Source organism: Protomyctophum parallelum (genome assembly GCF_964188405.1).
Source record: "Protomyctophum parallelum genome assembly, chromosome: 9".
NCBI lineage: Eukaryota > Metazoa > Chordata > Actinopteri > Myctophiformes > Myctophidae > Protomyctophum > Protomyctophum parallelum.
The window spans coordinates 4,582,546-4,607,181 of NC_139706.1; the positions used below are offsets into that span (position 1 = coordinate 4,582,546).

General features: G+C 42.9%; 1 protein-coding gene across 2 annotated transcripts; it reads left to right on the plus strand.

Annotated features, from left to right (window-relative positions):
* Positions 1-2,759: 2,759 nt before the first annotated feature.
* Positions 2,760-22,438, plus strand: cab39 (calcium binding protein 39). Of its 2 annotated transcripts, none has more exons than XM_083773590.1 (9): positions 2,760-2,962; positions 9,803-9,960; positions 10,489-10,653; positions 13,091-13,209; positions 13,989-14,157; positions 14,524-14,583; positions 18,747-18,812; positions 19,606-19,749; positions 22,234-22,438. In XM_083773590.1, exons 2-9 carry the CDS (start codon positions 9,847-9,849, stop codon positions 22,420-22,422), a joined length of 1,026 nt encoding a protein of 341 aa, XP_083629716.1. In that variant the 5' UTR covers positions 2,760-2,962; positions 9,803-9,846; the 3' UTR covers positions 22,423-22,438. The 2 variants fall into 2 exon arrangements, with proteins under 2 accessions (XP_083629716.1, XP_083629717.1); XM_083773591.1 differs by having other exon boundaries at positions 2,760-2,939.
* Positions 22,439-24,636: the final 2,198 nt, after the last annotated feature.

Sequence of the window (24,636 nt, forward strand, 5' to 3'; positions counted from 1 at the left end):
AAACATCTGTTGTGAACTATTATTTCACCGGCGGAGGCAAAGTGAGGCAGATGTCAAACTGACCAGATGTCCCCGAGAGTTGGCCCTGCGCCGGGGCCGGGGGCCTCATGTTTTTGAGCCACGCGACTGCCAGGCAAAGGGCTCGATCGTGGGAAACGCGGGCGAACAATGAGCGGTATTGAAGCGAACCTAATCACCATGAAAAGAAGAATAACCTCGAGGAGCAGCGGCCAGTTGGGGAGGAGGCGGCCGAAGCAGGTGCTTGACCAGTGACTGGCCAGGCAGTGCCATGACAAGGTGTAGCACTAGCAGCTTATAACGCAGGGATTCTCAACCGTTTGCATTCCATTTCCATGGACTCACCCCAGTGCATTTTAGGTATAGCCTATACGCCCCCCCCCCCCCCATTTGATTTGCTACTTTCTTTCTTTATTATGACTATTATTATTGTTTTTTTTTTTTTAATATCTTTAGGACCCCAATCTATATTCTACACTGAAATCCATACATTCTTCAAATAGGCCTAACTTTTTCTAAACTACTTTAGAAAAGTTACAAGTTACAGGGCGATATAGGCAATATAGGCATTATGCTACAAACGGGTACACTTTTGGAATAATTGGAATACCGGTAATCGGCAGACCTTACTTGCTATTGAATGGGGACACAAAAGAGTCTAGGACAATAAATCTTGAATTCTCTCTCTCTCTCTCTCTCTCTCTCTCTCTCTCTTGAGTAAACCCGTCAATCGAAATGCATTCCCAAAAACGTATTGGAGGGAGGGGTCGAGCGCCCAGGGGACATGTGGACACGCGACCAACATGCAGTCAGCCCCTCAGCCACGCGATGTTGTTGTCGGAAATGTGCCCCAAAAGACCGGCCACGCGCGCGCACGCACGAACACGGAACACACATTGGCAATGTAAAACATAAGTTTACAAAAGTATACGTTTTGCCAAAGCAAAAGTTGAACAAGATAAAACAATGTATACATGTACAAATAAATATTGATTATAAATAGGAATAAAATAAAGGAAACAGCTCTGTGTTACTATCTTGTGAAACTAAAAGAGTGTGCATTTTATGGTAGAGTTACATCCATATAGGAGACATTAGCTTTATACTTTTGAAAGTTCACAGCATTTCAATGTTTTTGCATTCACTTAGTATAAAAACATTTGCGACGTATAAAGTATAGGCTTTAGCAACAATTTATTCAAATGTAATTGAATAAAAGTTATTTCTCTCTGTTTAGTAAAGGCCTATTTAATTTGCTTTAAAACAGTGTAGGGTATAAACAGTGTACTGTACACACATTGTATTCCATTTGACATTCTTCTCCTGTCACAGCAGCTCACAAATCTTGCTGTGCACCCACATTAGTCATGCATGTTTTCAAACTCTCCTTGGGTGGTTGTAATTGTAACCCGTGGGAAGTATTATGTCTCTGATGTCTGGTACAGTGGGCAGACGGTTAGAAAGTGTAGCTCTACCTCGTTTTGTGTGCAGTGGCTGCATATAGTCTGTCTTCTCTTGGGAGCCAGGTCTGCCACCACTGCCTTTCTCAATCGAGACTATGTTGTGTTCACATTGATGTCCTAATTTTGGATCAGTTACAGACAGTGCTCAAGTTCTGTGTATTCACTGTTTAGAGCTAAACAGCATTCCATTTTGCTCTTGTTTTGGGTATCTTTTCCAGTGTGTAAAATAGCTAATTTATTTTAACTTTTGGGGTTTTGATAATTAGTGGATATCGTCTTAATTCTGCTCTGCATGCGTTATTTTATGTTTTCCGTTGCAGCTATAGCTAGCATCCTCATCCTCCGATGATGAATTGAAAATGGAAGACCCTATATGTAAACAAGTCTTTCTGGTTTTATCCTCTTAGCAGATTTTGTATTGACCCGTACTTTTCTTGTAGCCTATATACCCATTCAAACTGTTAATACAATTTTCAATCAAACAGCATTTATTACATCAATGACAACACAACACATGTCACGGCAGTTTTGAGATTTTTCCCAGGAGAAAATGTATTCCATCATGAACAGCATTTCACCAGTTATCTCTCCATTAGTCACTCTCAGTCTCAACAGTGCCTGGGCTCTTATGTTATGGGTTTAGAGCGTCCTCTAGTGGATATTTTCCACCTAACCTCTAAGCCAGTGGTTTTCAACCCTTTTCATATAAGGTCCATTAAAATTGTATATTCTGCATTTGAGCCACCGTAGTATAGCCACGGTCACGGACCACCATTTAGCCTTGCAGACCCAAAACTAAAGAATATATGTACACATGCCCACCAATACAGCATGCCGAGATGCTGTATTGATGTTAGTACCATTAGGAGAGATAACAGGCACATGTTGAATAATTCTTCTACATTCTCTAATTGTGTAGACTTCTTGTAAATTAAATTAATGAAAGTAATGCAGATGCTCTGATGCTTAACAAAAATGTAACTCTTGAGAGCGTGAAATGAAACCAGGGTCCACTTGGTTTCATTTTACACTCTCAAGAGTTAAAGGGTACATTTGGTTTACCAACCATCATTTAGCTGGGGAGTGGGGACCACCTGGAACCCCCTCAAGGACAACTGGTGGTCCCTGGACCACTGGTTGAGAACCACTGCTCTAAATCTAAACGACCAGTATTGTTGCCATAACCCTATCCAGCCAATGGGAGGCGCCAGATCCACCTAGCTCCCAGTGACAGCCCCTGAGTAGACAAGCCACATTGCTAAACCTAGTACACACAGTCGCACGCAGAGAAAGAACTAGGAAACAGTGGTCACACAATTACATTACAAACGAGGGGAGGCGACGCACAAGGAAAACAAAGGAGTTTCTCGTTCAGCGCAGCGTCCAAAATTGGCCCTTGTTCATTTTTTTCCTTCTTTTTTGGGGCAGATCCAGACAAATCGGGGGAGGAGACCATAAGTGAGAACATCGTTCGAGAGAAGGTTTGATCTTGTGCTTATTTGATCTAAACGGTAGCCGTGGAGCTACCCAGCCAGCCATTGTACTTTACACTGGTGCTGCTGCTGCTCATCACTAGCAGACGGAGATGTTAGCCTCCTAGCCTGGGCTAGTGATGATGATGAGGATGATGATGATGATGATGATGATGATGAGCAGACATATTGGGGTATTATTGGTGGTGCTGGTGTATGGGTGGGAAGTGGAACGACAGTGTCACGATCGCATGCTTAAAGACCCAACGAGCTCGAAGCGGCGACGCCAGTGTTCGGCAGTATATTGCTATTTCTGACGCTACTCTTCAGACACATTCATGTGCTTTTTAAGTTCATGTTGCTAGCAGTGAGCAGCTACAAGCCTGGACCACAGGCCTGCTGGGACGCGAAACGCCAAGGATGTATCCGTGACGTCACAAACACTATCTCCATCTATATATAATCTTTTTATATATACCTGGCTACAGTAGTCTACAAGCTTGGCAGTATAAAATAAACACACCCGTGTGAAGTGAGGTGCGCTCTTATCGTACATCATCATGATGTAAAATCATAATAGACACTAACTATTCCTATTATGCTCAGACACTGACGTAAAATTCTCCATTCATTGTCAATGGGAATGTAATGTTTGTGTAGGACAAAGTTTGTGAACATACACTACAAAAGCTGCCTCAATGATAAATCATTCTGATAAAACGTATTATAAAAATCATGGTATGTACAACTAGGCCTATAAGACAAAGTCATGCATGGCAAGAGTCGCATGCCAAAAAAAGAGAGAAAATGGTGTACTTTTTGTTATGTTCCAAGGGTCTGAATATGAATCACTTCCGCTATATGACACTTAGATGTGACATAACTGACTCATCCTTGGTTTGTTTATAGTCTCTCTCTCTCTCTCTCTCTCTCTCTCTCTCTCTCTCTCTCTCTCTCTCTCTCTCTCTCTCTCATATATACACAACACACACTGCCAGCAGCACTGTTGTTTGGTGGACAGTGATTTTTTAAATAGAATGCGGGCCACGCTAGCTGAGCCCAGGTGAGACTGACTGACTGCTAGACAAGTGTAGAGGCACAGTCACTTTGCCCTGGGCTTAAAGAACTAAAAACATTAGTGACTAGGTGAGCAAATTAAGTTGAGGATTGTTTTATTTGCTGTGTGCATAAATTGTTCGCGTCATACACATTGCATTAGTCCTTTAAAAAAAAGTCTTTCTAGCCTATGATATGTCAGTGAGAAGAGTATCTCCGTATCTCTAGTAATAATTGAACTCTGAGAAATATGAAATATAACGGGTCCAAAAGAGTGTACCTGAGTTACAAATCATGGATACATTTAACAGCACTGAGGATTATGTGGGGAAGAAGTCGTGCAGAGTCTCAGCTCAAAGCCACCAGATTTACAATCATCAGAGTTGGGTGGTGGTGAGGTAGAGGCAGCTGCTGCACTGTTTAACCTGCCATATGTGGAGGCACAGAGGCAGGCGGACTATTTGCGTCATGGACACTGAAGCAGATCAGAATGCTGCCTGCTGTCTAGTAGATAGTCTGTGTGAAAGGCGGATTTGGCCACCTGGCGAAGTGGCAAGCAAGGAGGTGTGTGCACCGCAGAGATTAATCAAGAATTAGCGAGGACGAACTCTGCCACCAGCCGGGGAGAACAGAGTTCAGAGCGAGGACACAGTCGAGTTTATATCTCAGCAAGGACACGGCGGCGCATGACATGATGACACATGACCCTCTGCCCACACGTTACAGAGTACAGGGGGCGCTTTTTGACAGCAACAGGCTTTTGGTTTAGGGCAGTCACAGTGGTCCTCTCAAAGTGGGTTCTTTGAAAATAGACATTCTAAAAGTTCACAACCAATCTTGACAAATCATCTTATCGGGCTCCCCTGGATTGGAACAACTGTTTATGAGCCGGTCCTTGACATGAAAATGTTTGAGAACCATTCCTTCAATTCCACTATTTTATCGTTTACATTACATTATCAAATGATAATTAATTATCGATGATTCGATGACAACCCTCTTGGGATCAATAAAAGTCTATAACATATAGCTAAATATAGCTTATGAGATACAGAATATGACATGTGTTATAATTCTTAATAAAAGAAAAGGGGGAATTGCTGTAGCATTGACACAAATTTAACATGAAATAGAATAGAATATGAAATATAACTAAAATACATCACATGGATGCACCTGGGACGTAGAATATTATATGTACTTGGCTATTATAAGAGTGAAAAAGCATTAACATAATCCCTCTGGTTGCAAAGGCAAATCTGTCCAAGGCAACCCAAATATTACTCCAGTACAGCTTCCCAGTGTAAAACTTCAACAATATTTAATTGTCACATGTATTAGAAGCTCCCAGTATAACAGTATAGACTGTGGTTGACTGGTTGTACTGGGTAGGTCCCAGTACAACAGTAGAAAACTGTGCCTGTACTGGGCACAGTGGGCAGGTCCTAGTACAACAGTAGAAACTAGAAAAAGTGCCCTTCTGGGCACAGGTCTCCACCAGGTTATCCACAGATCCGTGCAGTTAGAGGTAAAAACACTTTTCGGCCAGTTATAGCGCCACCTTGAGGCTGAGTTGAAATTGTTCATGTGGCATTTTGTCCTGGGCCTAGTGGGAATGTGGGTGCACAATTTGACGGAAATCACGCGATGTGTTCATGATTTGCAGCATTTTGTTTGAAACTGAGCACTCCTGTGAACTTTGGAAGCCAATCTTAACCAATCAGGATGGAGTCTGAGAAATCTGAAAGACCGGTTTGGTTGAATGGCTCTAGAGAGACTGTGTACCAATTTGCGTGATGTTTGGACAAAATCTGTAGGTGTACTGTGCAAAAACTTGTTTTTCACAAAGCGGCCTCCTGGTGGCGCTATAACAGGCCGTTCTGGAAAGTTTGGGGCAGAGGTTCATCGTTGGCATCCAGGGAGTGTGTGTACCAATTTGCGTGATGTTTGGACAAAATCTGTAGGTGTACTGTGCAAAAACTTGTTTTGCACAAAGCGGCCTCCTGGTGGCGCTATAACAGGCCGTTCTGGAAAGTTTGGGGCAGAGATTCATCGTTGGCATCCAGGGAGTGTGTGTGCAAAATTTGCCATCGACCGGGTTAACGGTGGCCGAGATTAGCTGTTCACGGACACACGGACGGACGGACGGACGGACGGACGGACACACAAACGGACGGACGGAGTGCAAAACATACTCTCCCCACATGCCTTCGGCCTGGTGGAGACAATTAGAAAATCGTGTTGTATTGGGCAGCTCCCAGTATAACAGTAGAAAACTAGTTGTATATTGGGCATATTCACGTCTTTGATCTGTGCATCTTTCTAGTAGCTAGTTTGTTGTTAGCTGTTAGCTGAGACGGCAGTGCATCTGTGTGTCAGAGATATCAAATACACGCTGTATGGCTTGGGTGTCAGCTGACAAAATAAATTAACAACATCCCCAAACACATGTAGGCTAGGTTCTCTACCTGTTCTCAAATGAGCATGACGGGTCACGGCACACAATCAAAATATAAATACAATTATAGATCTTTTTATTTCTGAAGAAAGAAGAGTCCAGGAACGTAGTCAATGTACAATGTGATGTTGAACTTTGGTTTAATTTCAGAAGAGTTGACTCAGTCATGCCATTTGACTATCTGAGCTTGGAAGACAAATGTAGGGCTCCATGTCAGCACTGACACTTATCAGTACTGGTGGTGATTAAAGTGTTGATATAGCATGGGCCCACCCACACCAGAGACGCACCTAGCCCTGCACTAATCTTAACAAGTTAAACCCTATATATGTTTGCACAAAGGTGCAAGGTTGATGGACGGGCTAGGGAACGCTACTTCATGTCTTCATCTATACCAGCATGGCTGTGAGCTTTGTGAATTGGTTAAGTGTGTATTAAGTTGGGGGTTTGTGTTGGTGTGTGGACTCGTGATTCGAGAGATCTCTTGAACTGACTGACACACATGTTCATTGAGGTGTGTGTGTGTGTGTGTGTGTGTGTGTGTGTGTGTGTGTGTGTGTGTGTGTGTGTGTGTGTGTGTGTGTGTGTGTGTGCACAGTGTGAGTGAGAGAGAGAGAAACTATTGCCAGTGTTACTGTTTACTTTGTTTGTAGATTCTAGCCTGTGTTTGGGGGAGAGGGTCATGCAAAGTATATGAACTATGTCATGAATGTCATGTCGTCATAGTTTAGGTCAGGGGTGCCCAAAAGGTAGATCACGATCTACTGGTAGATCACAAAGGCTGTGCAGGTAGTTCAGATGACAGGCCCCTAAAACATATATCATTTAAATAATATAAAAAAGGGCCTGTTACCCCAGTGCCCACAATGGAATACTTTGTTTACAAGAATGTTGAGCACAAACATCAGTAGCATTACAAAGTTATATCCTGCTACTAGTACCAATTCAAAATTTCCCCCTATATTTCCCATTCCAAATGCATTTTGTTTATACGTATGCCAGTACCGCTATTCCTAAGGTCCCTCGGGTAACTTTTTCAGCTATTTTCAGCAATGGGATAATATGTTTTTGGTGGGTAGATCTTGTTGATGGTCATTTTGAAAGTAGCTGTCAAGTCCAAAAAGTGTGGCCAGCCCTGGTTTACAGTTGGGTACTGTAGGGCGGCTAGGCCTATACGTGATAAGGTGACTCTCCACCAATCTTACTACTTCAAACTACTTCAGACTTCAAAAAACTACTTCAGTCTGTTGTAGTCTGTTGGCAGACTACAACTACTGTTGGCTGACAGCACATTGCATTCTTGACACCTCCACACCACACCAGGAGGCGGAAGTAGCAGCATGCCAGCGTTGCTACTGTAGGTCTGTTTATTATAAGCGACTTTAGGCTGTAAATTAGCTTGTAAATATTCATAATTGTAATTTGTAGGTTTGTTCTTTTGGCTTATTTCTGAAGTGTAGTTGTTTATTTGGGATTGCTTTCAAGATTATGTTAGAAAATTGTGAATCTGGTCGCTTCTTGTTCTTTTGAGCTCATTTTCATAGACCTGGTCGTTTTTTTCACTCACAGAATCTGGCAACACCGGAGAAAACGGAGACACCGGAGAAACTGAGACAGTCTGGGAGACTGAATGAAGTCTCGTTCAGTCTCCGACTCTCCGTTCCTGCATGAAAAGTTTAAAAACACACTTTTCACCAGCCCAGGGCTAACGGCGGGCTAGCCTGTCGGAACCCGACCAAACAAGTCCAGTTGGCAATCGACCTCTGACTATACTGTTTTGGGCTGGGTTAAACATGAATTCAAAATGATCTGTCACAATTACAGCCTTGCAATGATGAGTAATCAGCCATCCAGCATGCCTAGATAGATATATCTAGGCGTGATAGGTAGACTGATAGATAGATAGATCATGATGAATAAATCAATCTTCATTCATTGCACAACCCACTGCCATTCATTTGTGATGGCAGTTAATAAACACAGGACCTATTGAACCTAATTATACCTTAGTTTTATGTGAGTACCGGTAGTAGGGTAAAGTGTTAACTTCTTTGTCGGCTAGAAGTTCAAAGTGTTTATTCATCTTGAAACTTCACATTAATTCGCTATAATCTGCTGCTCCTGCTATTTTTTAAATTGGGTTTAATCTGCCTCTGTCCAGACTTGACGATGTCCAGTGGGATATCATCGTTATTTGAGCACAGTTGTGACTTATGAATCGTTGGTTAGTCATAGCCGTTTTATAGTGAAAGGATTCAGAGGAACTCGATAAACCATAACTGGATCGTCTAGTAAAGACCGATTTATCTTTGGTGCTCACTGGTCCATAGTTAGTCAGATGGCGGTGGCTCAGGGGAAGAGTGGCTGTTTGACCGCAAGGTTGCCAGTTCGAACCCGGGCTCCCCCAGAGTTAGTGTGTGTCAAAAGGTCCTTGAGCAAGACACTGAACCCCTAATTGCTCCTGATGTGCAGGTTGGTGCCTTGCATGGTTTCCGCCACCATCGGTGTGTGAATGGGTGAATGTAATGCACAATCTATGTAAAGCTTCTTGGATAAAGGAGCTATATAAATTTACCATTTATCGGTAGTCAGCAGTGCACTTTTGTTTTAAGTGTCCAAGATTAGCATATGTTGTATGTTACGTACTGCAGTGCTGAAGCCTTAGTTCTTATATTCTCTCACTACTGCTCATTCCACAGAATGAGTGATATCTTTCTTCCTATCTTTCTTAAATGATTAGTTCAGATTTGTTGACTTAAAGTTGTAGGAAATTCTGGTCTGGTTTTTGTGGATATAAGGGCAGATTCACACAGTTGAATGAAGTGTACTCGGATGAGGTAGAATCAAGGCCAATGTGAATCATGGCCAGCGGGGAACAGGCAATCGTATTCACTGGAACAGTTTGAATCAAACTGTCTCAGTGTGAATCTTGCCTGTGAAGTAGCCTGGGGTTTATTTCGGGTTTATGATCCGGTCGGGGACGGATGATATCTTATGTCATGTTGTAGTCATCAGACAGGAGCCCCCAAACCTGCTCTGGAGAGGGAGGTCTGGAGGTGGGCACATAAGTCTGGAGGTGGGCACACTCTTTCAGGCTACCCACCAAATGACCGGAACTACTTAATAATTCACCAAAACCAGAGCAGAACTCCCACCACAGGACTCAGGCAATCAATTAATACCTTTTGCAACTCTTATATTAATGGCAAGTTTCCCCCCCAAAATCGGAACTAAATCTTTATGTTTACATGCAGGCCTCCTTTGAAGTCATCGTCATCTTCTGTCCTCCCAGGGCTCTGATCCGCCCTTTCTCGTCTTGTCCTGTCTATTTTTAGGTGGACAGCACGCTGCCTGGTCGCCCCCCTGGTAACCATCCACCATGCCTTTCCCCTTCGGCAAGTCCCACAAGTCGCCAGCGGACATAGTCAAGAACCTGAAGGACAGCATGCAGGTGTTGGAGAAGCATGACATCTCCGACAAGAAGGCGGAGAAGGTATACAATACAAGTATTACATGCTTGGCCTGTTTTGGCCATACCAGCTGAGATTGGGAGGTCAGGGTTCAGTCCATGGCCGAGTCATACCAAATACTATAAAAAATGGTACCCAGCAATGCCCGGCATCAAGGGTTTGGAGTGAGGTCCCTACAACATAGTCATTTAAATTCCTAGAAATATCTTGAAATTTTCAAAAGGCAGTTTTCCAGTCCTGGGAAAGATTTGGAATTAATTAACCCATTCTGAAGGGGCACCCGTTTTGGTGTTAGCATCATGTCGTGCTTTAGCTATTGAAAAATAGCAGATCTACAAGCTCATATCGCGCCACCGAGTGGCGCGATACGAGCTTGTAGGTCTGCTATTTTTTTTTAAATCGAAGAACGACTGACATTTTTAGAATCTGATCTCAGGTCAGAATGGGTTAATCAGACCAGTGTGTGTCCAGTGGAAACCTCGTATGAATCTGATCTCAGGTCAGAATGGGTCAAATGTTTTGGATTTTGGTCCGTCCGTCCGTCTGTCCAGGCCACAGAGGAGGTGTCGAAGAGCCTTGTGGCCATGAAGGAGATCCTTTACGGCACCAACGAGAAGGAGCCCCAGACGGAGGCGGTGGCCCAGCTGGCCCAGGAGCTCTACAACAGCGGCCTGCTCAGCACCCTCGTAGCGGACCTGCAGCTCATCGACTTTGAGGTGAGAAAGGTGCCCGGCACCCTCGTAGCGCAGTGGTTCTCAAAGTGGGGTCCCGGGCGGAGACCCCCCCGCAGGGGTCCTTGATGATGGAGTTCCAGGGTAGTCCCCAGCTAAATGATAGTTGGGAACCAAATGGACCCTTTTGGGGACTGTAACTCAGTGTACAAATGTACACTCCCAGAGTTAAATTAACAATGATTTCTCAATATAAATGAGGGTCCCAGAGATAGAAATGCCATTAACCCATTCTGAACGGGCACTCATTTTGGTGTTGGCATCATGTTATGCTTTAGCTATGGTGGCGCGCTACGAGCTTGTAGGTCTGCTATTTTTGAAAAATCGAAGAACTTTTTATTTTTAGAATCTGATCTCAGGTCAGAATGGGTTAATCAGACCAGTGTGTGTCCAGTGAAAACCTCGTATGAATCTGATCTCAGGTCAGAATGGGTTAAATAGTGGTCCGTAGAGTAATGCAGGTCAGACTGGGGGGTCCTTGAAATTCAAATGTTTGAGAGTCACTGCTAAAGCCGTAAAGATCTCTGGTGGACAGATGCTGGATTGTACGTGACTTGAGTGGCTCACATTTGGATACGTGGGCATGGACATCAGGGTCAGAGTCTCGCCCTGCAATGTCAGAATCAGTCTTGTGTGTGTGTGTGTGTGTGTGTGTGTGTGTGTGTGTGTGTGTGTGTCAGTGTCAGTCAGCTACTGCGTTGGGCTCCTGTGAGTCACTCCATCACACGATGAGTCACTGTATCGTGCTATCTGTCTCATCGTCTTGTACTCGTCCTCCTCTGCATTGGAACAGGAAAGGATATGAATTAATTATCATATGATGCAATATATGGGAAAGTACATCAACCGGATTGATATTGTCACTGTAGTGCACAGGTGTTGAAATCGTTGCCTGCTGCTCTCTCACAGTAGCTACGTGACGCGTGTCCCGTTATCTGTAGAAGACATCTGTCTTCCTTCCCAGTTCCCACTACTGATGCAGCACTGCATTGGAAAACAGATTTTGTAGCATAAGGATATTAGATATTGAATATGCGAGTCTTTTGCCACCCCAGTGGCATATTTCCATATTGGCTAATTGACATATTCCACGCAAATGATCACTTTTGAAAATGCAGTTTCAAGCCAAACAACTCGACATGGAAAATGAGATGTCATAATAATATAATATGTCAACTTCTGCTTTCACTTGCCTTGCTGCCAACTTTAAAAGTCTGTGGGTTATTATCGTCCTTTTAACCGTAGTTATCGGGAACCTCATCGAAGCGTGTCTACCTCACCGGGTCGGGTTCTTTTTTTAAATGAGGCGTACACCACTCACCACTCACTCTGCATTGTGAGGTGTGCAGCTTCGTTCACAAACTGCACACACAGCAACTTAATCTCAATTGCTAATGATCGAACATGGACGCAGAGTCATCATTACTAGACACTTTTCCCTGCCTTTTAGTTTAACTTGAAATGGCTTAAAAATAAATATAAGTGGAGGTCTATGCACCTAGGCTGGTAATCCAGCATGACAGTGTGTCGTGGGTTTGGGTCCACGAACTTTGCTGTGTGTCTTCCCCCCCATCTCTCTCCCCGTTTCCTGTCTACCTACTGTGATCTATCAATAAAGGCAAAAAAGACCCACAAATATCTTAATTATTTTTAAATAATAATATATTAAGCTGATAATAATAATAATAATAAGCTAATAAACTGACCAATAGGATTGAACCTTCTGGCTAAGAAGAGGTTGACAAATCTGAAGCATATGTGTGTTGAAAACAGGATGGTTCCCTGTTTAGTGCGCACGGCTGTGCGGCCACAGGCTCTCATGACGTGTTTCATGAACCATTAGTTGAGTTAGGGCATTATGACATTCAGCCCGGGAAACTATTGAGTGATTGGATGAAACGTACAACAGTGTAAGAGCTAATGGATGCGATGGAGAATTATTGCATTGGTGTGATGGGACACAGGTAGCTACAAATAGAGATGACATGTGATGGACAAACTGTACTCATGTTGTGCTCTTTTATGTTGATGTGCCACTGAATATGTATACAACTTTTGTTTCCACTTAAACGGTAAATTGTTACCTTTTGTTTTCTTGTGGCCCCCAACTTTAAATAATCTTACAATGTGGCCCCTTGCCTAATCTAGTTGAATACCCTAACCCCTGATTTAAGACCTATGTTATACTTTGTGACACACTGTGAGCTTGTGGATTGGTAATTTTCAAAGAATTTGTATAATTCATTAACTTGCTTTGTTTGACTGGCGCACCCCTAGAATCTATGTACAGAGACAATTATATACTGTACTTACTGGATAAGACAATGTACATGTTTCAATCGTCAAAATCCGAGTGTGGTTCCCATTGGTCTTCGATAACTGTGTGTGTGTGTGTGTGTGTGTGTGTGTGTGTGGCCAACAGGGGAAGAAGGATGTGGCTCAGATCTTTAACAACATCCTGAGACGTCAGATCGGCACCCGGACGCCAACGGTGGAGTACCTCTGCACCCAACAGAACATCCTCTTCATGCTGCTGAAGGGGTGAGGAGATGCACCTGCACAATGCACACACACACACACACACACACACACACACACACACACACACACACACACACAGAATACACCCTCTCATTTCTACATGAACACGGTATCAACATTTCCTACATTCCACTTTGGTACCATTAAAAAAACAAACATGAAGCCTAGCATCCCTATTTGGGCATGTCATAATAGGTGAACAACACCCTATGAAAATAGCCTAACAAGTTCACAACGCAGCACATTGTGGGTTGTAGGTCGGCTATTTGCAGGGAAAAGATTTGGTGTTGTATGAGCCTTGGAAAGACCAGTGGGTAACCCCGGTCAAATGAGTATAGTGCCTGTTAAAGAATGAATGGCTCTCTTGCCGAGTATGTTATGGTTCTAAGAGACGCACGCTGTTTATGTTAAGAAGAGTTTTGGCCTATAACATGCCCAAAATTTGGACACCAGGTTGAAAGAGTCTCAGCTAACCAAGCAATCATTCTTGTCTAAAATATTGGCCACACATCTTTTCAAATGTAAAGTTGCCTGGATTACTGATGGGAAAGTGGTTCACCCCGACATCACCATTGCTTTTGTCTTTGTCCCCATTGGAACTAAGCAGGTTATTCAATCTTTAGTAATCGCTATGAGCCCACGTCCAGCCCAAGTATTTTTGTTGTTGTGTGGTTACTGACTGTACGTTCAGTGAACAGTGTGCTAGCATGACTGAGTGAGAGACAACCCTATTGAGAATGCTAACTGCTAACTGCAGCCCATATTGTTTCTGTGTCCAGGTACGAGTCCCCAGAGATTGCCCTGAACTGCGGCATCATGTTGAGAGAGTGCATCAGACATGAGCCGCTGGCCAAGATCACCCTGTGGTCAGAGCAGTTCTACGACTTCTTCAGATATGTGGAGATGTCTACATTCGACATAGCCTCAGATGCATTTGCCACTTTTAAAGTGAGTGCTGCTTTGCTAAGGCAGCTGCTTGACCTGATTTTCTTTTTTACATATTAGTCAGGCCTGTATGCGTTTTGGTTTTAATTAATGCTCTGAACATCTGCCACTGTTGTGTGACTTGTGACTCCATAAGTACACCTCTAAAAACACCAATTAGGTAATGGCATGTTCATTTCTAATTGAAAGAATTAAAATTCCCTGCCTGATGAACTACTACAGTGGTTAACATTTGCAGTTGTCAGTAGCAGACATTATGTAGGCTGACTTAAACACAGGCCCAAGTATTGATATGCTATGGCTGTATTCCAGATTGGCCTCCTTTTTTAGCGGGCAGAAAATTCACTGCCCTGTGTTTTATATTCCCAGGACTTGCTCACAAGACACAAGCTACTGAGCGCCGAGTTCCTGGAGCAGAATTACGATAAGGTAAGACCAGACTGACCTGAAACCTGATGATGGTTGTATTGCTATGGTGAACTACTAGTACAGCAGATAATAGGAACGATCTTTCACTCGTGGATACAAGCGTGAAATTTGGCATGAACATGCCTCTGGGTCACCTCTTTAACTTTTTCAACCGAGCCAACGCAAATTCCAAAATGGCGGCCATTTTTCAAGATGGCCGCCAAATAAAAAAAACCTTTTGTGGCGGTTCTGGACAACCGTGGGTGCGGCCGACTCGAGACCGGGCACTGCACTCCCTGTGGGTGTGTGGAACGTGTGTGTCGAATTTGAAGTCGGTGGGGCGAACGGTTCCCGGGTTACGTGGATTACAGATGTACACACGCACACAAACATCGTGAAATATAGAAGATCATTGGAACGGTTGTTCGCTTGGGGATACAAGCGTGAAATTTGGCATGAACATGCCTCTGGGTCACCTCTTTAACTTTTTTAACCGAGCCAGCGAAAAATCCAATATGGCGGTCATTTTTCAAGATGGCCGCCAAATAAAAAAGGCCTTTTGTGGCGGTTCTGGACAACCGTGGGTGCGGCCGACTCGAGACCGGGCACTGCACTCCCTGTGGGTGTGTGGAATGTGTGTGTCGAATTTGAAGTCGGTGGGGCGAACGGTTCTCGGGTTACGTGGATTACAGATGTACACACGCACACAAAATGTGTGCAATATAGCTGATCATTGGAACGGTTGTTCGCTTGGTGATACAAGCGTGAAATTTGGCATGAACATGCCTCTGGGTCACCTCTTTAACTTTTTTAACCGAGCCATCCAAGAATACAATATGGCGGTGCTATTTCAAGATGGCCGCCACATCTAAATGTTAGCCTATGTCTACATTTCTTACAAATTTTAGGAAAATTTTCACCATTATAGATAGATAGATAGATTTATTTTTATTTTTATATATATATATATATATATATTCTTTTATTCTTTATATTCTTTTCTTATTTTTTAGTTTTTAGTTTTAGTTTACATACTGAAGTGGCTAGAGCCATATTGTGCGAGAATCTTTCACAAGGTTCCACACACCCACAGGGAGTGCAGTGCCCGGTCTCGAGTCGGCCGCACCCACGGTTGTCCAGAACCGCCACAAAAGGTTTTCTTTATTTGGCGGCCATCTTGAAAAATGGCCGCCATTTTGGAATTTGCATTGGCTCGGTTGAAAAAGTTAAAGAGGTGACCCAGAGGCATGTTCATGCCAAATTTCACGCTTGTATCCACGAGTGAAAGGTTCTCTCACAATATGGCTGTTAGCCGCTGTACTATACTTAAACATAAGTAGAGCACATCCGTGGTCATCATGCATACCTAACAATAGATGCCAAAAAATCTATTCAAATTGAATCAATGTTTTTGCATTCTCTATTTTTATATCTGAAGTAAATAAAAGTAATGAATAAAAAGGGGGCACGGTGGCACAGTCGGTAGTGCTGTCGCCTCACAGCTAGAAGGTCCCGTGTTAGATTCCCACTGGGGACGCTGTGGGCGCTGGGCGTGTTCTCTCCTCCGCGTCATCAGTGCCCATATACCTGAGGGGGGTTGGCGATAGGGCCTTTCTGTGTGGAGTTTGCATGGTCTCCCCGTGTCCCCTAGGGTAGGTACAAAAAACATGCAGTAATCCTGGTCTCTAAACTACCTCCCCCTGGCCAGCCGGGGCGCCTGATGGAGGGGAAAGGAACTGGTCGGAATAATGCGCGCTACGCTACCACGTTCTACGTCCGGCCGGGGAAACTCCCCCCTGTCAGGTGAAAAGAAGCAGCTTGGACTCCTCATGCATTGACGGAAGCATGAGGTCAGTCCGCTACAGTTCCCTACAGTTGAGAAAGTTCGCATTGTCATATCTTGAAATAATTAGTACAACCATTGGAAACCAAGTGGAATAGCTCCCACTACCATAGTAACACAAGTTTAGGCCATGTTCTCTGGGATTTATCAAAGACTATTGGAGTGAGATACACAATGCCCTACAAAATATGTTTAAAATAAATGTGGGATGGCCCTAGATAATCAATAAAACATAAGAAAAAAGAAGCAAGGCACCAAACAAAAATGATAAATGCATAATGTAGTATTGTGTATGATACATTGCATGTTGTTTTATTAGAGTCTGTCTGTATGTGATCTGGCTCGTAGTGACCATAGGAAATAGTTTAGCCTAAGGACAGACAATCAGTCAATCAATGGTGTTGTATGACCATGAATGGAATCCACAGTTAACAACAAGGAAGCACAAAGGTGGTGACATGGTAGAGGTTTGTTGAGATGGCTGTGATTGATATACTGTAGCTTCTCAAGTTGTAAGCTATTCTCCTGGCAGGCAGGCGAGGTTTACGCCATTCTACCTCTGCCACTTTGAAAGCTGCCTTTGGCACAATAAACGGATACTCATTAAAAACGGCACGAGAGAAAACTATGAACATTTTAATTAACAGCTTTCAACCTGGCAGCTCCATTTTGGGCATGTCATTACAGGAGGTGAATGCTTTAAAAAAAACAAGTAAAACTAATAGCAAATATAGCCGATCTCCAAGCTCACAACGAGTCATGGTGTGATGCGTTGTGAGCTTTTAGGTCGGCTATAGGTACAAATCAAATATCACAATACTTTTAAACGAATAACTCTGTGACGATAATATAAAAAAACTACTTGTTTAATTTATTTTGGAAAATCTCCAAAATAGCTGGTCTACAAGCTCACCGTGCATCGTAATGTGACATGCTGTGCTTGTAGATCAGCTATTTTTCTATTTTCTAAATTTCTTTACAGTACAATATCCAACATTTCAGACAATATAAAGTCCCATATCACAATATTGGAATAATGTCAATACATTGCCCAACTTGAAGTCATTGTCCACTTCTTCATGAACGTACAATGTTTTTCACCAATTCTATGCAAATGAGCATAGCATTGATTGTGATAGCGGCTGAATGCTTACAACATCAAAACCAGACATTTGAGATGTCATGTGTGGTCTCCGAGCACAAAGTCACTGTGACTGTGTGTGGAGAACACTTATTATCCTGTCATTGTTTAGAAACAAGACGCTACTGGATGAAACATTATTTTAGTATTTACTCACACTCTCCATTGTTTCTCAAATACTGGCCGCCCACCACACTGTTAATTGCAAGTGATCGGATTCAGGCTTGTGTATTCAGGCTTTCATAGGTCTAAATTATTGGTCAACAGAAATGCAGGTAGGTTAACGGTAATGCTTAACAAGTACGCAACATATACATCTTAAAGGAAAACTTTCGTTTTTTTCAACCTAGGTTCATGTTTTAGGTTGTTATTAGATAAACTAAAAGATGAGTGTAAGTTTTTTTTCATTTGCTGCTATCTTTTGTTTTAGGGGGCATTCGAGCATGGGGCTAAATATGTATTTCTTTACAAAATGTTATAGCGATTTATTATTTTATTATTTACTAGACCCCAATAAATTACATCTGGCCACAAAAGATCACGGAATCTACTGAATGTGTCAAACTGACATATTGAGCCTATTACAGTGTGGCTTCCCCCCAGTATAGGCTACCTTCATATTCAGTAGATCCTGTGAACTTTTGTGGCCAGATGTAATTTCTTGGGGTCTAGTAGGACTATAGTAAATAATAAAATAATAAATCGCTATATTATTATGTAAAATAATACATATTTAGCACCATGCTCGAATGCCCCCGCCCCCCTGTCAAAAACAGCTAAAATCCCTAAAACGAAAGAAAGCAGCAAATGAAAAAAATGTAACACGCATCTTTTACTTTCTCTAATAACAACCTAAAACATGAACCTTGGTTGAAAAAAACTAAAGTTGTCCTTTAAAGAGAAGAAAAAAATATTTTTTATAATGGCCGAATATAGCCAATCTGTAAGATAGACTTAATTGATAGACTATTTTTGATGAACAACACGGTGGTACAATTATATATAAATCTGGCTACGGTGTCCTGAGTGTCTAGAATCTAGTCTAGAATCTCAATCTAGACTCTAGATTGAGACACATCTCATTTCAAACCACCTAGGAATGTGTTTTTCAAATCGTTTTGATTACATTACATAGCCTAAAATAATAAAATTGTCTGTCCTCTCCACTCTATATTTCTCTCTCTATCCCTGTCTCTCCAGTTCTTTAGTGAATATGAGAAGTTACTCCACTCAGAGAACTACGTGACTAAGAGGCAATCCCTCAAGGTAAGGGTTAGGGGTCGTGCCATAGTAAACGGGTCACATCTTGAGGTATGCATCTTTTCTTGAGTTATTTTTATAAGAGGGATGGACGTCTCTTGCAGTGTTGGGTTTCTGAAAGTACCCTCATTTTTAATGACGAAGCGCCATCTTGTGGACAAGCCTTGTCTCTTCAAACTTCAACGTTAGTCTGTAGCACTTGACCTAGCCAAGGTTAAAATGTAATTTAGATAGCATGTTAATTTGACAGATCCTAGGTTCATTGTATAACTGGTATTTTATAGTTTCTATTGTTTCTATGTACAGATTATGTTTTGATCGAATATTGTTTAGATTGATGCTAGGTTCTTGGGTTTACCTGTGATCCTAGCTCGCTGAGGCACTACACTGTCTCTCTGCCTTAGATGTGTGCATTTCCTTGCTAATTGTAAGGGCCGATTCATACTCCTATTTTAGAGTCGAATAAAAGTCGGTTCGGCGCTGTAGAGTCTACAATGTGACGTCATTTGAGGTTCGGGGGGGGGGGGTACCGTCCTAAAGTCGGCTCTTCGGTGCTACTGATATTTTCTGACGAGCCGAAATCATTTCGGCACTACAGCGCCGAAACAGCGGTAAAATAGGAGTATGAAACGGCCCTAAGTCGCTCTGGATAAAGAGCGTCTGCTAAATGCCTAAATTATATGGATCCATTTGGAGTTTGTGGTGCAGATTGGCGTGCTAGGGATAAAGAATAGTATCAAATGGTGAACCAGTTATGGGAACCAGTCTGTGTGCTTCATGCCTAATGTTTTCTCTGTAGTTACTGGGAGAGCTGCTTCTGGATCGGCACAATTTCACCATCATGACGAAATACATCAGCAAGCCAGAGAACCTGAAACTAATGATGAACCTACTACGGGACAAAAGCCGCAACATTCAGTTTGAGGCTTTCCATGTTTTTAAGGTACAACATTACATTGAATTTTCCTAATGGTTAGTAATCATTATCATCATCATAAAAAGATTATTAAAATTATAGTAATAATTAATTACAAATTATTCATAATTATTACTAATATATATATTTGCAACCATATCTTTGGTCCTCACTAATGCTCAATGCTACGGTCGGTAATTGATCCCAGAGATGGGCTGAAGCCAGTTCAGAATCCTGACTAGGTGGAAACCTCTCAGCAGAGTCCTGCACGGGTCCAATTATCGATACCCGCACCCATCCCGCCCGTCAATCATCAGTTCCGCAACCCGCCCGTTACCCGTGATTCATATAAAACTCGAAACCAGATCCGCCCCGCCCGTCCAAAAATGTACCTGTTACCCGCCCTGTTACCCGTTCGTATCACAGGCACCGATCATTGACTTTATTGCATCCAACACCGCATGTGGTGTGGTGGGCGGCGGCAGTGTGTTGCACATATAGTTAACATAAAGTTATATCATGATTTTGACCTAAATGGATTATTGGCATAATGTATATAAGGAGAGGATGATAAAAAAAAGATTAGCCTGATGAGTCGACCGTCTTGATCCAAGGCTGTTTCAAACATGGTCTTCACTCATCAGGCTAATCTTTTAAACTTTATTTACACTTAGACAGAGTGACGCATTAGGCCAACATTACCTGGGTTAGCTTTACATCTTTTGTTGAATGTTGGCATTATAATCCCTTGGTGTTTCATCAGCGCGAACGGAAATATAGGCTACTGGCTGCAGCCGGGTGATAAAGAAATAAACTCCACACGTGAAATGCTACGATAAGGAAGCAAGGATTCGGCCGTGATGTCACTGCTATGCAACAAGGAAGTAGCACAGGGAAGCACAGCAGCAGAAAGAGAACGCCATTATGAAGGAATCGGCAGTGATGTGACATCACTGACGATACCTTGGGCATGTGACGGATTTAACTTGTCTCCGCTGTTGAGGAAAACCCCCAGCTCAGCTGCTGTTTATAACATCGTGCAGTGCGGGTCCACTGATTAAAAAAGGTCACCCACCCGTGTTGCGTTGCGTTCCGCCCGTACCTGTTAACTTATAAAAGTATATTTCCCTCCCGTTCCCACCTGTTAAACTCTGGTACCCACGGGGTATCCGACCCGTTGCACGACTCTGCCTCTCATTACTTATGGGGGTGAACATTCACGAGAAGCTGAAATGTGAGGAACACATAACTGTGGTGCTCGCAAAGACACAACAGTGGCTATATGGACTCAGACGCCTCCAAAAGTTTGGCCTGAGTCCAATACCGAGGGACGATTGAGAGGCTGCTGACGAGCAGCTTCCCCAGCTGGTATGGGAGCTGCACAGACGGGGACCATAAGGCTCTCAGAAGACTGCCGAGTGCATCACTGGATGTTTGCTGCCTGGGCCGGTTTAAAGGAGCTGTACACCCAGTGCTGCCTCAGGAAGTCCCTGAGGATCATCAAGGACGCCCACACACACACACACACACCCCCATAACGGTCTGTTCATATACTGTTGCCATCAGGGAAGAGGTATCAGGAATATCAAAGCCTGCACAAGTTAGCAGACTGACAAACCGTTTCCTCCCCCAGGCTGTAAGGCTTGGGAGGGACTGGTACTGCTAAACAAGTCAAAACAATGAACTTTTTCTGTAGTATGACGACCTCGTATGCTGATCATGGGGTTTTAAACTGTTTTTAACCTTTTTAGATGAATTATTGTTATTTTATGTACTGTTTTTATTTGTGTATTGTGGAGCACCCCAACCTAACTTTTTCACAGTGCATCATGTACTTGTACATCCTTGAATCTTGAATTCCAAGCAAATAGAAACGGCAGCCTTTCTCTTGTCTGCCTACCGATGACGTCGTTGGTAGGCAGGTTGCTGAACTGTCCACCCCACAGCTATTTTGAGATACAGAGCGTGTAGACAGAAATGGTGCCATATTATGAGCGATCTATTTTCATATAATTGGTAAAGTGCTGCGTTAACCCGTTAAAACCGGGGCGCTAGCTATGTCCAGCTTTTAGTGTGCGTGTAAACTTTTAGTGTGCGTGTAAACACAAACTTTGTCCCAACACAAACATTAAATGCCATTGATATTGAATGGCTAGTTTTGAGTGTAAACATTGCCCTAATTTTAATTGGCCGGAATGAGATGATGTATGATGATGATGATGCATGATGATAAGAGCGCCCCTCACTTCACACGGGTGTGACTTTTTGACATTTGCGTTGGCTATTAAAAAAGACGTACAAGCTCACAGCACGTCACTTTGTGCTTCACTTTGTGCGTCACTTGAGCTTGTACATCTGCGATTTTTCAAAAATCTTGAAAGTGTGAGAACTATACTGATTTAGAATGCATTTAGTAGAATCAGCCTCAGGTCTTATTAAGTTAAGAATTAGAGTAGCGTTCTCTCGGACCAGCATGCCTCAGAGACGTTTCCGTGTGCGTGTCTTCTCCAGGTGTTCGTGGCCAACCCCAACAAGACCCAGCCCATCCTGGACATCCTGCTGAAGAACCAGACCAAACTCATCGAGTTCCTCAGCAAGTTCCAGAACGACAGGACCGAGGACGAACAGTTCAACGATGAAAAGACCTACCTGGTCAAACAGATCAGGGACCTGAAGAGACCTGTCCCCCAGGAGGCCTGAATGTCGGGGGGTGGCTGAGAGGGGTCGTGGTGGGAGAGAGGGGGCAATGGGGGTACAGGGACAGGGGGGAGGAGCCACCAGGACCATTTCATCTGGATTCAGGTCCAGATCCGAGTCTTGCTAAATGGACGACCCTCCCCCCCTCCCAAGCAGCTGCTGTTTCTGGTTTCCGAGGAAACAAAAATGAAAAAACCGACAAAAACAAACTTAATAACATGCCCGTATCTACTCATCAGGAAGTTGCCAACTCCTCTGCTCCTCGGTGGACATTTAGAGTATTATTGTTTTTGTTTTTGTTTTTTTCAGTTTTTCCTTCAAAACGAAATAAGAGAAAATAATAGATGCTGCTGCTTTCTTGCACATTGAGACGTGTTAACGTTATATCATTAATGACGCAACAGTCCTTCAAATGTCAAGTAAAAAGAAAAGAGAATTTCAACACATTTATCTTTATGCAGACTTCCTGGTCGAGACACAAACATGCACGCTAGCCACACACACACACACACACACACACACACACACACACACACACACACACACACATTGACAAGAACAATGGGCTAAAACCTTGTGACAGGTACTAGCAAGTTGAACATTGGGGTTTTTGTTGCATGCCTTGAAATGTGACGGAAACAACCACGGCTGTACCCGGCCACATCGCCGAGGCAGCCTCCCATGTTCAGTGCCACAGACTCGGGTGTGCACACGCATCGCCCCACCAACAAGCTACTATTTGCATTTATGCCTTCATCCAGTGATGCATTTCTTAAACTGGGTCTCAAGACGACGACGTATAGAACCATTCAGCTCCTGTGTGCGTTTGTAACGACACACAGCACTTGAAAGCACATGAGGAAAATGAATAGGGAGCGATATAGGTATTATTTTGGTACAGCCTGAGAGTTGGGTAATTTGTTTTTCTGAGACGGGGTGAAACATGTACATATGACTCTTCTTTTTTGCTTTGTAGATTTTGTTTAACCTTGACATATATATATATATATATATATATATATATAACCTTAAACATCTTGTTTTTGGTTGATTTGTAATCAAATCTAACGGTAGATGAAATGATGGCAAATGATCAACTTATTATGATTTGCTTTTAATTGTACTGCTGAAATGGTTGCTGGTGGGTTTCTTTTTGTACATAAACTTTAAAAGGGCCAGCTCATGTTTAGCTAACCTAATAGGACATTAATAATTTGTACAGCGGAGGAATGTCATGGTATTAGCTCTGGATCTATACTCTTTTTTTTATTTTTTATTCTGCAACTATTATTTGAGAATATCTCACAGATTGAAAAGATGAACAGGATTGGATTGGGAAGAGGATGCGAGTAGGTCATAATTCATACTTGGTTGTCGATTGCCGGGAATAGCCGCAGTGTGTCGCAGCATTCAGATCGTCTGTTTCTGGCGATCGACACCCTGCACGCAACTTACGTGCAAGTCAGACCTAAGGGTGTAGTGGAGAGAAAGGGATTTGGCGCGTGCTCAAAATCGTGTGTGCTGGTGCACTTTTTGTGGGTCCTCCTGAGACGACCAAGCCGAGACCCTGTCATCACCACCAACCAACAAGATGCTTTATTAACTTGGGTTTTATTTTTCATTGTTAGTGCTTTGCCTGGGAGCATTGTGTGGTCTCGCACTGAAGTGTTGCTTCAGGGGTGACTGTGTCACGATGCTTAGGAACTCGGCACATCATTCTTAACTTTTTCTCCCTTCTCAAGTTTGAGCCTTTTTCTCTCCCTGCAGATTTACAATTCCAGTACAGTTGCATAAGACTAAGTGCGTAATGCATTGTGGGTAACCGAGTACTTTGGGCATGTTGGGGGTTATCTACATGGGGCTGAGCAAAATCTCATATTTCACTTGACTGAATTGTTAATTTGCGATGAATGACAGATGACAGATCAAGTAATGCAGTTTAGCATTTTCATTATTCCAAAGAGCAAAAATTTGAGTGTAAACGCCAAACTGTACTACCTAAAAGGGCCCAGTGTTCCTCCATGCACACTGAACTTGCATGTTCCTCCTTTGGCTGTGCATGATGTTCTACTAAAAATGTACTGGATTGTTTTCTTTTCTTCTTTTTTTTTCTCTCAAATATTTAACAACGTTGAGATGTTAAATTTAACTCCTAGCTGTATGGCTGTGCTCTGACTTTGACTCCAGTTCCAACATAATAGTGTGTGGGTTCTTTAA